Source organism: Schistocerca americana, chromosome 6 (genome assembly GCF_021461395.2).
Source record: "Schistocerca americana isolate TAMUIC-IGC-003095 chromosome 6, iqSchAmer2.1, whole genome shotgun sequence".
Classification (NCBI taxonomy): domain Eukaryota; kingdom Metazoa; phylum Arthropoda; class Insecta; order Orthoptera; family Acrididae; genus Schistocerca; species Schistocerca americana.
The window spans coordinates 216,120,752-216,135,297 of record NC_060124.1 but is presented as its reverse complement, the minus strand read 5'-3'; the positions used below and the strand labels follow the sequence as shown (position 1 = coordinate 216,135,297).

Genomic DNA, 14,546 nt, shown 5'->3' with positions numbered 1-14,546 from the left:
GACTCATGAGGTAATATGTGCTATTGAAAGGGAATGTCATATTGATTCCATATTTTTAGATTTCCTGAAGGCTTTGGACACCGTTCCTCACAAGCGTCTTCAAACCAAACTGCGTTCCTACGGAATATTGCCTCAGTTGTGCGACTGGATTCGTGACTTCCTGTCAAAAAAGTCGCAGTTCGTAGTAATAGACTGAAAGTCATCGAGTAAAACGTAAGTAATGTCCGGCGTTCCTCAAGGAAGTGTTATAGGCCCTCTATTGTTCCTAATCTTTATTAATGACGTAGGAGACATTCTGAGCAGCCGTCTTAGATTGTTTGCAGATGATGCCATCATTCACCGTCTTGTAAAGTCATGGGATGACCAAAACGAATTGCAAAATGTTTTAGATAAGATATCTGCATGGTGCGAAAAGTGACAATTGACCCTGAATAAAGAAACGTTTGAAGTTATTCACAAAATGGTGCAAATGACTCTGAGCACTATGGAACTTAACATCTATGGGCATCAGTCCCCCAGAACTTAGAATTACTTAAACCTAACGAACCTAAGGACATCACAAAACACACAGTCATCACGAGGCAGAGAAAATTCTTGACCCCGCCGGGAATGGAATCCGGGAACCCGGGCGCGGGAAGCGAGAACGCTACCGCACGACTACGAGCTGCGGACTATTTACATTAGTAGTAAATGAAATCCAATAAATTTTGATTACGCGATGAGTCACACAAATCTGAAGGCTGCTCAAAAATGGCTCTGAGCACTATGGGACTCAACTGCTGAGGTCATTAGTCCCCTAGAACTTAGAAATACTTAAACCTAACTAACCTAAGGATATCACAAACATCCATGCCCGAGGTAGGATACGAACTTGCGACCGTAGCGGTCTTGCGACTCCAGACTGCAGCGCCTTTAACCGCAAGGCCACTTCGGCTTCTGAAGGCTGCAATTTCCATTAAATACTTAGGGATTACAATTACAAATTACCTAAATTGGAACGATCACATAGATAACGTTGTGGGTGAAGCAAACCAAAGACTGCGATTCATTGGCAGAACGCTTAAAAGCTGTAACAGGTCTACTACAGAGACTGCTTGCACCACGCTTGATCGCCATATTATGGAGTATTGCTGTGCGGTGTGCGATCCGCGTCAGGTGAAACTGACGGATAACATCAAAAAGTTGAGAAAAGGGCAGATCGTTTTGTATTATCGCTAAATAGGGAAGATAGTGCCACAGACATGTTACGTTCATTGGAGTGAAAATCATTGAAACAAAGGCGTTTTTCATTGCGACGGGATCTTCTCATGAAATGTCAATCACCAGTTTTCTCCCCCGATTGCGAAAACATTCTGTTGGCACCAACCTACATAGGGAGAAATGATCATCAGGATAAAATAAGATAAATCAGGGTTCGCATAGAAAAATTTAAGTGCTCGTTTTCCCACGCGCCGTTGGAGGGTGCAACGGCAGAGAGACAGCTTGAAGGTGGTCTATTGAACCCTCTGCCAGCAACTTTATTGTGAATGTTGTTGTTGTGGTCTACAGTCCAGAAACTGGTTTGATGCAGCTCTCCATGCTACTCTATCCTGTGCAAGCTTCTTCATGTCCCAGTAGCTACTGCAACCTACATCCTTCTGAATCTGTTTAGTGTATTCAACTCTTGGCCTCCATCTACGATGTTTACCCTCCACGCTGCCCTCCGATACTAAATTGGTGATTCCTTCATGCCTCAGAATATGCCCTACCAACCGATCACTTCTTCTAGTCAAGTTGTGCCACAAATTTCTCTTCTCTCCAATTCTATTCAATACCTCCTCATTAGTTACGTGATCTATCCATCTAATCTTCAGCATTCTTCTGTAGCACCACATTTCGAAAGCTTCTATTTTCTTCTTGTCTAAATTATTTATCGTCCATGTTTCACTTCCACACATGGCTACACTTCCGAAACGACTTCGTGACACTTAAATCTATACCCGATGCAAACAAATTTCTCTTCTTCAGAAGCGCTTTCCTTGCCATTGCCAGTCTACATTTTATATCCTCTCTACTTCGACAATCACCAGTTATTTTGCTCCCCAAATAGCAAAACTCATTTACTACTTCAAGTGTCTCATTTCCTAATCTAATTCCCGCTGCATCACCCGATTTAATCCGACTACATTCCATTATCCTCGATTTGCTTTTGTTGATGTTCAACTTACACAGGGTGTTACAAAAAGGTACGGCCAAACTTTCAGGAAACATTCCTGAAGTGGACATGTGTCCGGAAACGCTTAGTTTCCATGTTAGAGCTCATTTTATTACTTCTCTTCAAATCACATTAATCATGGAATGGAAACACACAGAAACAGAACGTACAGGAAATTTTCAAAATGTCCTCCGTTAGCGAGGATACATGCATTCACCCTCCGTCGCATGGAGTCCCTGATGCGCTGATGTAGCCCTGGAGAATGGCGTATTGTATCACAGCCGTCCACAATACGAGCACGAAGAGTCTCTACATTTGGTACCGGAGTTGCGTAGACAAGAACTTTCAAATGCCCCCATAAATGAAAGTCAAGAGGGTTGAGGTCAGGAGAGCGTGGAGGCCATGGAATTGGTCCGCCTCTACCAATCCATCGGTCACCGAATCTGTTGTTGAGAAGCGTACGAACAGTTCGACTGAAATGTGCAGGAGCTCCATCGTGCATGAACCACATGTTATGTCGTACTTGTAAAAGCACATGTTCTAGCAGCACAGGTAGAGTATCCCGTATGAAACCATGGCGGTGAATCGAGGACGTACTGTACATACTAACGAAACTAAAATGAGCTCTAACATGGAAATTAAGCGTTTCCGGACACATGTCCACATAACATCTTATCTTTATTTGTGTGTGAGGAATGTTTCCTGGAAGTTTGACCGTACCTTTTTGTAACACCCTGTACACTCCTTTCAAGACACTGTCCATTCCGTTCAACTGCTCTTGCAGGTCCTTTGCTGTCTCTGACAGAATTGCAATGTCATCGGCGAACCTCAAAGTTTTGGTTTCTTCTCCGTGGATTTTAATTCCTACTCCGAAGTTTTCCTTTGTTTCCTTTACTGCTTCAGCAATAAACAGATTGAATAACATCGGAGATAGGCTACAACCCTGTCTCACTCCCTTCCCGACCGCTGAGAATAGCAGAGTAATAACATAGTTGCAGATGTAGAGTAATTAAAGTTCAAAAAATGTAAGCCTATTTGTGGGACACCTTGTATGTGGAAGACTAACCGCTTAATAATAATACTACTACTATTAATAATAATGACAATAACAATAATAACATGCCCGATCCATCCGCTTAGGAATATAACCAAAAGTCCTCCAAGATATTTCTCTCGACTTATTACGCAGCACTGCGGGGAACTTATTCGGGAAACCCGTCGGTGTTGGTGCGTGTACAGCTAAGACAGGGGAAGCCCCGGGACTGCGGCGGCGGCTGTGGGTCTTCTGGCGCGTCCGCGGCCGCTGCTACTCACCGGCACGAGGAACTTGCGGACCTCGGCGAGTGCGTAGGCGATGCGCGCGTGCGCCTCCGCGGGCGGGGCGAACGCCGTGATCTCGACGTGCAGGTCGTCGTTGAAGTGGGCGTACTTGGGGTCGCTGGACGCACGCAGCTCCTCCTCCTGGAACAGACAGAGGCGAGCTTCACGCGTGGGCCACCCAGGGGTCGGGGACCTTGCCGCAGGGCGCGCGGCGAGGTGCGGCCGCAAAGCTCGTGAGCACGACCGAGGCAGGCAGCCAGGCGCACTACCATACCGTTACATACCGATACATAGTAGAGACGCTGAAACGAATTGATACATAAATTTAATATCCAAACAGAGAGGTAAAAATGCACTACTGCCCATTAAAATTCCTACACCACGAAGATGACGTGCTACAGACGCGAAATTTAAGCGACAGGACGAAGATGCTGTGATATGCAAATGATTAGCTTTTCAGAGCATTCACACAAGGTTGGCTGACATGACGAAAGTTTCCAACCGATTTCTCATACACAAACAGCAGTTGACCGGCGTTGCCTGGTGAAACGTTGTAGTGATGCCTCGTTAAAGAGGAGAAATGCGTACCATCACGTTTCCGACTTTGATAAAGGTCGGATTGCAGCCTATCGCGATTGCGGTTTATCGTACCGCGACATTGCTGCTCGCGTTGGTCGAGATCCAATCACTGTTAGCAGAATATGGATTCGGTGAGTTCAGGAGGGTAATACGGAACGCCATGCTGGACCCCAACGGCCTCGTATCACTAGCAGTTGAGATGACAGGCATCTTATCCGTATGGCTGTAACGGATCGTGCAGCCACGTCTCGATCCCAGAGTCAACAGATGGGGACGCCTGCAAGACAACAACCATCTGCACGAACAGTTCGACGACGTCTGCAGCAGCATGGACTATCAGCTCGGAGACCATGGCTGCGGTTACCCTTGACGCTGCATCACAGACAGGAGCGCCTGCGATGGTATACTCAACGACGAACCTGGGTGTACGAATGGTAAAACGTCATTTTTCTTTCGGATGATTCCTGGTTCTGTTTACAGCATCATGATGGTCGCATCCGTGTTTGGCGACATCGCGGTGAACGCACACTGGAAGCGTGTATTCGTCATCGCCATACTGGCGTATCATCCGGTGTGATAGTATGGGGAGCCACTGGTTACACGTCTCGGTCACCTTGTGTTCGCATTGATGGCACTTTGAACAGATGTGTTACGACCCGTGACTCTACCCTTCATTCGATCTCTGCAAAACCCTACATTTCAGCAGGATAATGCAAGACCGCATGTTGCAGGTCCTGTACAGGCCTTTCTGGATACAGAAAATGTTCGACTGCTGCCCTGGCCAGCACATTCTCCAGATGTCTCACCAATTGAAAAGTCTGGTTAATGGTGGCCGAGCTCTTCACAATACGCCAGTCACTACTCTTGATGAACTGTGGTATCGTGTTGAAGCTGCATGGGCAGCTGTACCTGTACACGCCATCCAAGCTCTGTTTGACTCAATGCGCAGGCGTATCAAGGCCGTTATTACGGTCAAAGATGATTGTTCTGGACACTTATTTCTCAGGATTTATGCACCCAAATTGCGTGAAAATGTAATCACATGTCAGTTCTAGTATAATATATTTGTCCAATGAATAGTCGTTTATCATCTGCGTTTCTTCTTGGAGTAGCATTTTTAATGGCCAGTAGTGTATTTCTGCTACGTTGTACAACTTTTCCCGCTCTGGGAGCTATGCGTCTACATCTACGTCATATATAACAGAAATTTTGCAAGGCTGCGTTTACTTTCCACAAAACAGTTGAAACGGATGAGAGTACAGCAGAAAATTTTAAGGAATACAGAACCTAATGATCTGCAACATACATAACGGTAGACAAAAGACTTCTTCTTTTTTTCCAATTTAACGGATTTTTACACAGATTCTGTGACCACCTCTGGCAGCAATATAGGCCTGACAACGACGGGATATGCTGTGAATGATGTCGCCAATCTCATGTTCTTCCTGCAGAGCTGCTCACAATTTTGGACAGATGCAAGTCATCTCCCTATTGTGTCCCAGACATGCTCCATGGGAAGGTCAGCGTTGGCCGCAATATTGATTGTTTATTGATAGCAAAAGCGATTTTCAATCACATAGTGCTCATCTTCAGTGCTGTGGTGTACAAAGTATACTCATAGACACCGGTATCAAGTTATCAGTAACCAAAACTGAGAAGTGATCACCATAATAATAGAGTTATTGTGATCGTTTCTTAGTTTTGGTTACTGATAACTTGATACCAGTGTCTATGAGTATAGTTTGTACACCACAGCACTGAAGATGATCACTATGTGATTGAAAATCGATTTTGCTATCAATAAACCATCAATATTATGGCCAACGCTGACCTTCCTTTTAATTTAACATATATGGTCGTTGTGCACGCAGCACTCCATGGAGTCGTCAATCAATGCTCCATGGGAGTCATATCGGAAGATTGAGAATGCCACGCCGTGCGTGCAATATATTCCGTTTCCAAGAAAACATCAACTAGTTGAGCTCTATGACGCCGAGCATTATCGTCAACCAGTACGATGTCTGGGTCAACAGCACCTCGCAACAATGCCGCATGAGACCCCAAGATCTCCTCACGGTACCTGACAGCAGTTAAATCTTGCTAGTTCACCCGTACAAGTTCACGAAGAAGTGTTCGAGTTGTCAACTAACCCCTGCCATACATTAGGGCTCCTCCTCGATATCGGTCTCTTTCCACAGTTTTTGGATACAGAAATCGCGTTCCACGTGCTCTCCAGATGCTAATCCGTTGGGAATCAGTCTCTACACCAAATCCGGAACCATCTGTGAAATGAACATTGGTCCACCATTCGACCGTCCAGGTGGTATGTTAATGGCTCCATTCTAGACGTTCGCTTCTGCAATGACGTGCCAGAGGTAAGCAGATAGCAGGTCTCCGACAATATGGGCTACTCTGTTGAAGTCTTATGTACACCGTTTGCCTCGATACAACGCCTCCTGGGGATGCTGCGAGGTCAGATGCCAGTTGCAATACAGTACAACGGCGCTACCGTCGCACCCTTACAACCAAATAGTGGTCCACTCTTTCTGATGTCACACGTGGTCGGCCCTGTTCTTGTCTCCGGGATACAGGTTCGGTCTCTATAAACTACTGCCCCATCCGAGAAACAAGGCATCGATTCATGTTAAGCCGTCGGGCGACAACAGTTTGCGATTGTCCCGCTTTCGCTATTCGAATGGCGCTCCACAGCACAGAGTATATAGGCATATCTCTGTGCCATACTGCACCGTCTGTGATTGTATACACAGCGACTGTGGATGTAGGACTGCCCTGAAAACACTACGACATCGCTAGCGCGGTTTTTCCGTTGATCAGAATGCCACCTTCCGTACAGAACACGATCGTAACGAAATCTGTAGACAGTTTGTGCGATCGTAAATTACACACACTTCGGGGAAATAGCAATTTGTTGTCTTAATTTTGGTTCAAGTGGTTAAAATGGCTCTGAGCACTATGGGACTTAACATCTGAGGTCATCAGTTCCCGGGACTTAGAACTACTTAAGCCTAACTAACCTAAGGACATTACACACATCCATGCGCGAGGCAGGATTCGAACCTGCGGCCGTAGCGGTCGCGTGGTTCCAGACTGAAGCGCCTAGAACCGGTCGGCCACACTGGCCGGCTCTTGATTTTGGACATCAGTGTACATTTATACGCGGCAAGCCATCTTAAACTGTCCCCTCATATGATGTAAAAATGTACTTCGATGTGGAGCTGGCAACGTCACAACGTGGAATTCCACGATCCACTACGTCGCAAAGCGTGAAATTAAGAATCTGACATGTTCCTCTCATGGAGAGTAATGTGCTCAGTTGAACGTCACAGACAGAACTTAAGAGTTTAACTCCGTGTTTGGTGCTCCTTTTATTATGGAATACATGATATGAATGCAAGCTGTTCAAAAATGGCTCTGAGCACTATGGGACTTGACATCTAGGGTCATCAGTCCCCTAGAACTTAGAACTACTTAAACCTAACTAACCTAAGGACGTCACACAACACCCAGTTATCACGAGGTAGAGAAAATCCCTGACCCCGCCGGGAATCGAACCCGGGAAACCAGGCGTGGGAAGCGAGAACGCTACCGCACGACCACGAGCTGCGGACAATGCAAGCTGTTTAAAAGCAACAGGACACTGAGGATATCTCAAAAACGCGTTCTTGTAGCTGCAATATGTTATAATAAAATGAGAGGATACTACACCTCGGTAGTTGAAGGCTTCCCGCAACTGATACTTTTAGTGTTATAAAATATACCATTTCAGTACTACGATGCAATGATGATCCAACTAAAACACGTCGTTTTTGGTGCAATTGGTCATAGTTAATAATGACATTTGTAGATAAATCCTTAAAACATTGTCAATTGTATAACTGAGGTGCTGCTGCTGTGTGAAGCCGTAGCGTAACTGATACGCCGGCGCGGTAGCTCAAACTGTTCGGTCAGAGGGTTAGCTGCCATCTGAACTAGAAAACTGAGTGAACGGATTAACGATGAACATGAACTGGTGTCATGGGACGTCCGCCCCGAACAAATGCAACGAACAAAATGAGATCAGAAAAAAGAGGTACTGTAGTGAACACAGAGAGGAAGGTAGCAGGATGACGACTCGCTGTTTCCAAATTATATTTCAGTTTTTTTTCTTTTCTAAAAGGTTTTGTTTCTTTCTTACTAATTAAATATTAGCAATACTTACAATATTCGATGTTATAAACTATAAATAATGTATTTGCTATAGTTCATGATGCGTAGTCCAGCGTCTGGAATGCTCCTCGAATGGCCCGAAATTTTAAAGTGACTTCCCCCCCGTATGTCAGAAAGTAAACACATATTACACACTGGAAGTATTTGCTGTTATCAAACTTTATGCAAAATGTATATACCGGTACCTATCTCTGAAAGACAAAAGTCGACACAAGGCTCCGGGAGTAGATAATATTCCGTCAGAGCTACTGATGGCCTTGGGAGAGCCAGCACCGACAAAACACTTCCATTTGGTGAGCAAGATGGACTTCAAGAAGAAAATAATAATTCGGTGTTGACAGGTATGAAAATTACCGAACTATCAGTTTAATGTCACGGTTGCAAAATGCTAACACGAATTCTTTACAGAAGAATGGAATAACTGGTAGAAGACAACCTCGGGAAAGATCAGTCTTGATTCCAGAGAAATGTAGAAACACGCGAGGTCATACTGACCCTACGACTTGTCGTAGAAGACAAGTTAAGGAAAAGCAAACCTTCCTTTATAGCATTTATAGACTTAGAAAGAGCATTTGACAATGTTGACTGCAACACTCTCTCTCAAATTCTGAAGGTGGCAGTTGTAAAATACAGGGAGAGAAAGGCTATTTACAATTTGCACAGAATCCAGGCGGCGGTTATAAGAGTTGAGGGTCATGAAAGGGAAGCAGTGGTTGAGAAGGGAGCTAGACTGGGTTGTAGCCTATCCCCGGTGTTATTCAATCTGTATATTGAGCAAGCAGTAAAGGAAAGAAAAGAATAATTTGGAATTCGAATTAAAGTCCAGGGAGAAGAAATAAGGACTTTGAGGTTTGCCGATGATATTGTAATTCTGTCAGAGCGAGCAAATGACTTGGAAAAGCAGTGGAACGGAATGAACAGTGTCCTGAATACAGCATGAACATCAACAAAGGGTACACGAGGATAACGGAATGTAGCCGAATTAAATCAAGTAATGTTGAAGGAATTAGGTTAGGAATTGAGACACTTAAAATAGTTTTGTTATTTGGGAAGTAAAATAACTGATGATGGTCGAAGTAGGGAGTAGTCTTGCAATGGCAAGAAAAGCATTTCTGAAGAAGAAAAATTTGTTAACATGGAGTATAGATTTAAGTGTCAGGAAGTCCTTTCTCAAAGTATTTGTATGGAGTGTAGGTATATGTGGAAGTGAAACATGTACGATAAACAGTTTAGATAAGAAGGGAATACAAGTTTTTGAAATGCAGTGCTTCAGAGGAATGCTGAAGATTAGATCACATAACTAGTGAGGAGGTACTCCATAGAATTGGGGAAAAGAGAAATTTGCAGTACAGCCTGACTAGAAGAAGGAATCGGTTGGTAGAACACTTTCTGAGATATGAAGGGATCACCAGTTTAGTACTAGAGGGAAGCGTGGGAGTTCGGAATAGTAGAGGGAGACCAAGAGATTAATACTTTGAGCAGATTCAGAGGGATGTAGGTTGCAGTAATTGCTAGATGAAGAGGCTTGCACAGGATGGAGTAGCATGGAGAGCTGCATCAAGCTAGTTTTTGGACTGAAGACCACAACAACAACAACACCTATCTCTTGATTTTATGGACTGCCTCATGTTCGTATCCTCACAGGAATCCCAATGATGGTTAGCAGCTTCAAAGAAAATTCCTTTTCCATTCAAATGAAAGTACGACCCGAGTCCAAACCTTGAAACGTATGTGATGATGTACATCTTTTCAGTGTGATGGTAGTCAATGAAACACATAGAATATTACGGATGGGTAAACCGTCATAGATACTATATTTGAACTACATTCAGTTAAAATCGCAAATAAGGTGGAGATTCAATTGAGTTAACGAATGACTGGTACTAGTATGTACGTCAGATCGTTGTACAGCTTTATGTACTGTTCTTCTATCAGAAATTCGCTGTTCAAGACATTTACGAGTCCAGAATCCTCTTCGCGATTTTCGCCATTCTCCTTCGGAAATCGAAAACAGAGGTAACGCGTCTATGTTTCGCTCGTCCATGTACAGAAAGAAGCTGGAGAGTGCTGTGCTCGCAAATCACGATGAGGATCACGTTTCGTGAGATATAGCAGGTCGTTTCGTAGCGCGCAGCAACTACTACGAACACCACATCTAGCGGCTTTGCCATGAGGAACACGTCCCGTGTGAGAACGGCGTTATAGTGCGTGACGGAGGGTACACTGTGTGGCAGTGTAATTTCCATCTTTTCCTATTGAGTGGCGATTACTTTCTGGGAATGTGTGAGCTCGAATCTCTAATTTTAGCCTCATGGTATTTTTACGAGGTATGTATAGGAGGAAATAATGTTTTGGTTGACTCTTCTAGCAACGTACGCTCTCAGAACTTCAACAGTAAACTACAAATTAATGAGAACAGCTCTCCTCTAGCAAGTGCCACTGTAGGAAACTGAACATCTCTGTAGCATTTCCGAGCTTACTAAATGAACCCGTAGTGAAACGTGTTGCTCTTCTTTGGATTTTCTCTGTTTCCTCTGCCAATCCTATCTAGTACGGATCCCATACCTGCGAGCAATATTCGAGTACTGATAGAACGAGGATTTTACAAGCTACCTCCTTTGTTGATGATCAACGTTTCCTGGAGGTGCTTCCAATGAATCTGTCCGGCAACTACCTTACCTGGGATTAGTTTTTGTGGTATCGATAGCTACGATGCCACGGCGTAGGTGCAAGTTCTTAGATTGGCACTAAAACACCGACACCGACGACAGCGCCCCTATCCGGCGCTGTGCAGCTCTACGAACGCCGCTCCAGATTCAGCCCATTTGATTCCGAGTAGACGACCAAGCAACATTGCTTCTATTTCATAGTGGGCGAGCTACTACAGATTGGTAACTTGATGTACAGCTTCGCACCTACGTGCTCATCTCAGCCAAAGTTAAGTAAATAGAAAAACCTCACCTGCTCCTCCTAGCTTCCTACATTCAGCCTATCCTTCAGTTTACAGCAGCAGACCAACGCGCCGCTTCTTTGTGGGATGCAAAAGTTTTATGTGGTCGTTCCGCTTCAGATCGCTCCGTGCGCATAGTTCTAGATATTTTATGGAAGTAACTGCTTCTAGTGATTGTTCTGCACTTGTCTTATCACACAGTAACGGGTCTTTCTGTCGCTGTTTACGCAGAAATACATTTGTTTATGTTAACACTCAACTACCATTCACTGCACCAATTGTCAATTATTTGCAGGTCTTCCTGCAACTTGCTTCAGTTTTCTACCTTTTCGAATTTTCTGTATACAGAAGCATCATCCGCGAAAAGCCCTACGGAACTTTCAATGTTGTCTACTGCGTCACCAATGTATATAGTGAAGCGTAGTAGTCCTGTAACACCCCCTTCGTGTACCCTCGAAGATACTTTTACGTCTGAAGCTCTCCGTTGAGAACCTACACCGAGATGTACATAAATAGTTCGAAAGCCACCGCGTAGTGCATGACGGAGTGTATTTGCACCACTACTAGTCATTTCTCTTTCTTTTATACTCGCAAATAAAGAGAGGGAAAAACACCTGTCGGTAGGCCTCCGTAAGAGCCCTAATTTCCTTTTCTTTTAAATTTGGCTTTCTTACGTGAAATGTACGTTACCAGCAGTAGAAACATCCTTCAGTCAGCTTTAAATGCCGGTTGTCTATAGGTTCTCAGCAGTATTTCTCGGAAAGAACGCCGTCTTGCTTCCAGTGATTCTCATATGAATTAACCAAACATCTCCATAATGTCTGCTTGTTGATCGAATGTACTGGTAAAAAAATGTAGCAGCCCGCCTCTGAGTTGTTTCGGTGTCTTCCTTTAATCCGACCTGATGGAGCTGTGTTCTGTTCATCAGAAACTTTCCAATCCAAACACATAGTTGGTCAGATATTCCATATACACTTATCTTAATAGATTTGTCTAAATAGATTTGTCCAACTGTGAGACAATACGGTCAGTGCCTTCCTAGAAAAATGTTCGCACTTGCCTGTGTAACCGTGACTTTTTCCCTTTCTTCGTCCTAAGAAAGTCGATGGAATGAATTCATTTCCTGAGCGCCCGAAAAATATGGAAATGCTTGTGGACAGACAAGGTCTGTGTGGAAGGTGTGTCAGGGGTTCCCAGCGAAATTCCTGCAGTGTGGTCGATACAACACTGCTTATATATGGCAGACACTGCCCTGCAGCAAAATGACTCCATTCGTCAACGTTCCCGGGCGTTTCGACTTTAATTAACCCGTAGTGATACGTGGCCACTTTGCAAATATTGAAGTGCGCCATCAATTCCAATGTTCAGTTATCTCCCCATGAGATTTCCATATCTTTGGAGCCCTGGAGAAAAACAATCGTGGCCCTATACTTGTTTCGGAATGTTAGGTGGACGCTCGGGTACAATCAAGGTTCCATACTCGCGCACAGACATTTTTCCATGAAGACACTGACCGATTTGTCTCACAGTGGGATAAATGTATTAACGCTTACGGTGGTTAATTTTGAAATAAGCTACAGTTTACTTACTTTTTGTCCGTCTGTCACGTTTTTATTTATGTTAATTGTTACATTAATTAATGATTGCTATACTACAATTCAGATCTTCTTTGGAATAACAAGGGAGAATTTCTCACTACTAGGTGAACAACACGTAGTGAAAACTTAGCTGCAGTATCAGTATTTGAAGAAAAATGAAAAATGGAAATGAGCGTTTGGCGTCATTGACCGGGAGACCCCTTGCGGGGCAGGTCCGGCTGCTTTGGTGCAAGTTTTATTACATTCAGCGCCATGTTGGGCGACCTGCGCGCCGGATAGGGATGAAATAATGATGAAGACAACACAGCGCCCAGTCCCTGCACGAAGGAAATCCTCGACCCAACCGGGAATTGAACCCGAGCCCGGAGGATGGCAATCCGTCGCACTGAAAACTCAGCTATCGGGGCGGACAATTTTTGAAGAACAATTGAGCAACGTGATACTGCCGAGTCACTTCGTGTGACATCACCACAGTGCCGAATAATCGCCCTGCAAAGAAATCTGTGCTACGCAGGACAGTCATTAAAGAGGCGCAGACGGTAAATCTGCTACGATTACAAGGTACGTCATAACTCGTGACTTTGCGAGCAAGACATGGAATAATTTAGCTCAGGAAGTGTAATTTGAATTGTGAAATATTAACAATAGTTTCTGTCACGTTCATTAGTGTACAAAGATTAGCCGAAAGATGGAGTGGTGTGATTTTCAAAGATTTTTCAAAGATGATATTTTTGTGTATTTGAATGATTAATTACATAAAGCATGAATCTACAAAGGCGAACGTTTTTTACTGCACAGTTTCGGAGGTCTTATTCCGGCTTTATCAGATGGAAAGGGAAAAATAAAAAGTAGGTAGCATCTCAACAAACTCATGAATTTTAATTTCAGTAATAATGAGTCTTGGCCAGTGTGCGAGTAGTTTCATTACAGTCTCACAGCAAGAGTGGCAGACTGACGAACTACGTGGTCCGTCTGTGCTGGGACGAGGACATTACATGAATACGCCAGGTTGGAGGACAGTTTCAGAGTTTCAGTGCTCTGCTTTGAGGCAGAAAGACACAACTAGGGCCCTTATACGTGCTGCTTAGCCAGCAGAAATGGCTGTCTGCGGTTACAAAGAGGAGCAAACCGCAAGCACACCCGCTCTGGTGGCTGACTTACGTCACATTCAGTGGCGACATCATTGTATACCAATTACACATGCGTTAACAGCGAAATAACGTACGGCTTACGAAGGAGGATGTAAGAAAGAAACTATCCCATGCAAACAGCCCATTCCTCGCTCATAAAAGACGTCTACTAAAATGAAACATTGACTCCAGTTTCACGAGGAAATTTCTGAAAGTGGTCACTTATAGCCTAGCAGTGTGTTGTTGTGTGTCACGGACCGCGGTAAAAACATGAAAAGAAGGTAATCGAAGAGTCTGAGATGTGGTGCTACGGAATGGTGCTGACATTTAATTGGATTCTCCAGAGGATCAACTGAGAAAAATATGTAAAAAACAGTAATTGCAACAGGGGACTGGATGATAGGACATGGTTTAAGGCCTAAGGGAATAACTTCCATTGTGCTAGAGGTAGTCCTAGAGGGAAAAAACAGTAGAAGAAGACAAAAACTTGAGTAGACAGTGTGTTTCCCATTACTATTACAGACTTTTGGGCTAGAGGGGATTAGTGG

At 44.1% G+C, this 14,546-nt stretch overlaps 1 protein-coding gene across 1 annotated transcript in view; it reads right to left on the bottom strand.

Annotated features, from left to right (window-relative positions):
• The window catches only part of LOC124620058 (KH domain-containing, RNA-binding, signal transduction-associated protein 2-like), a 328,914-nt gene that overhangs the window by 69,356 nt on the left and 245,012 nt on the right, over positions 1–14,546 (bottom strand). Inside the window, exon 4 of the mRNA XM_047146726.1 lies at positions 3,509–3,655. Within this exon, the coding sequence (XP_047002682.1) occupies positions 3,509–3,655 (147 nt within the window). The remainder of the gene's footprint in view (positions 1–3,508; positions 3,656–14,546) is intronic.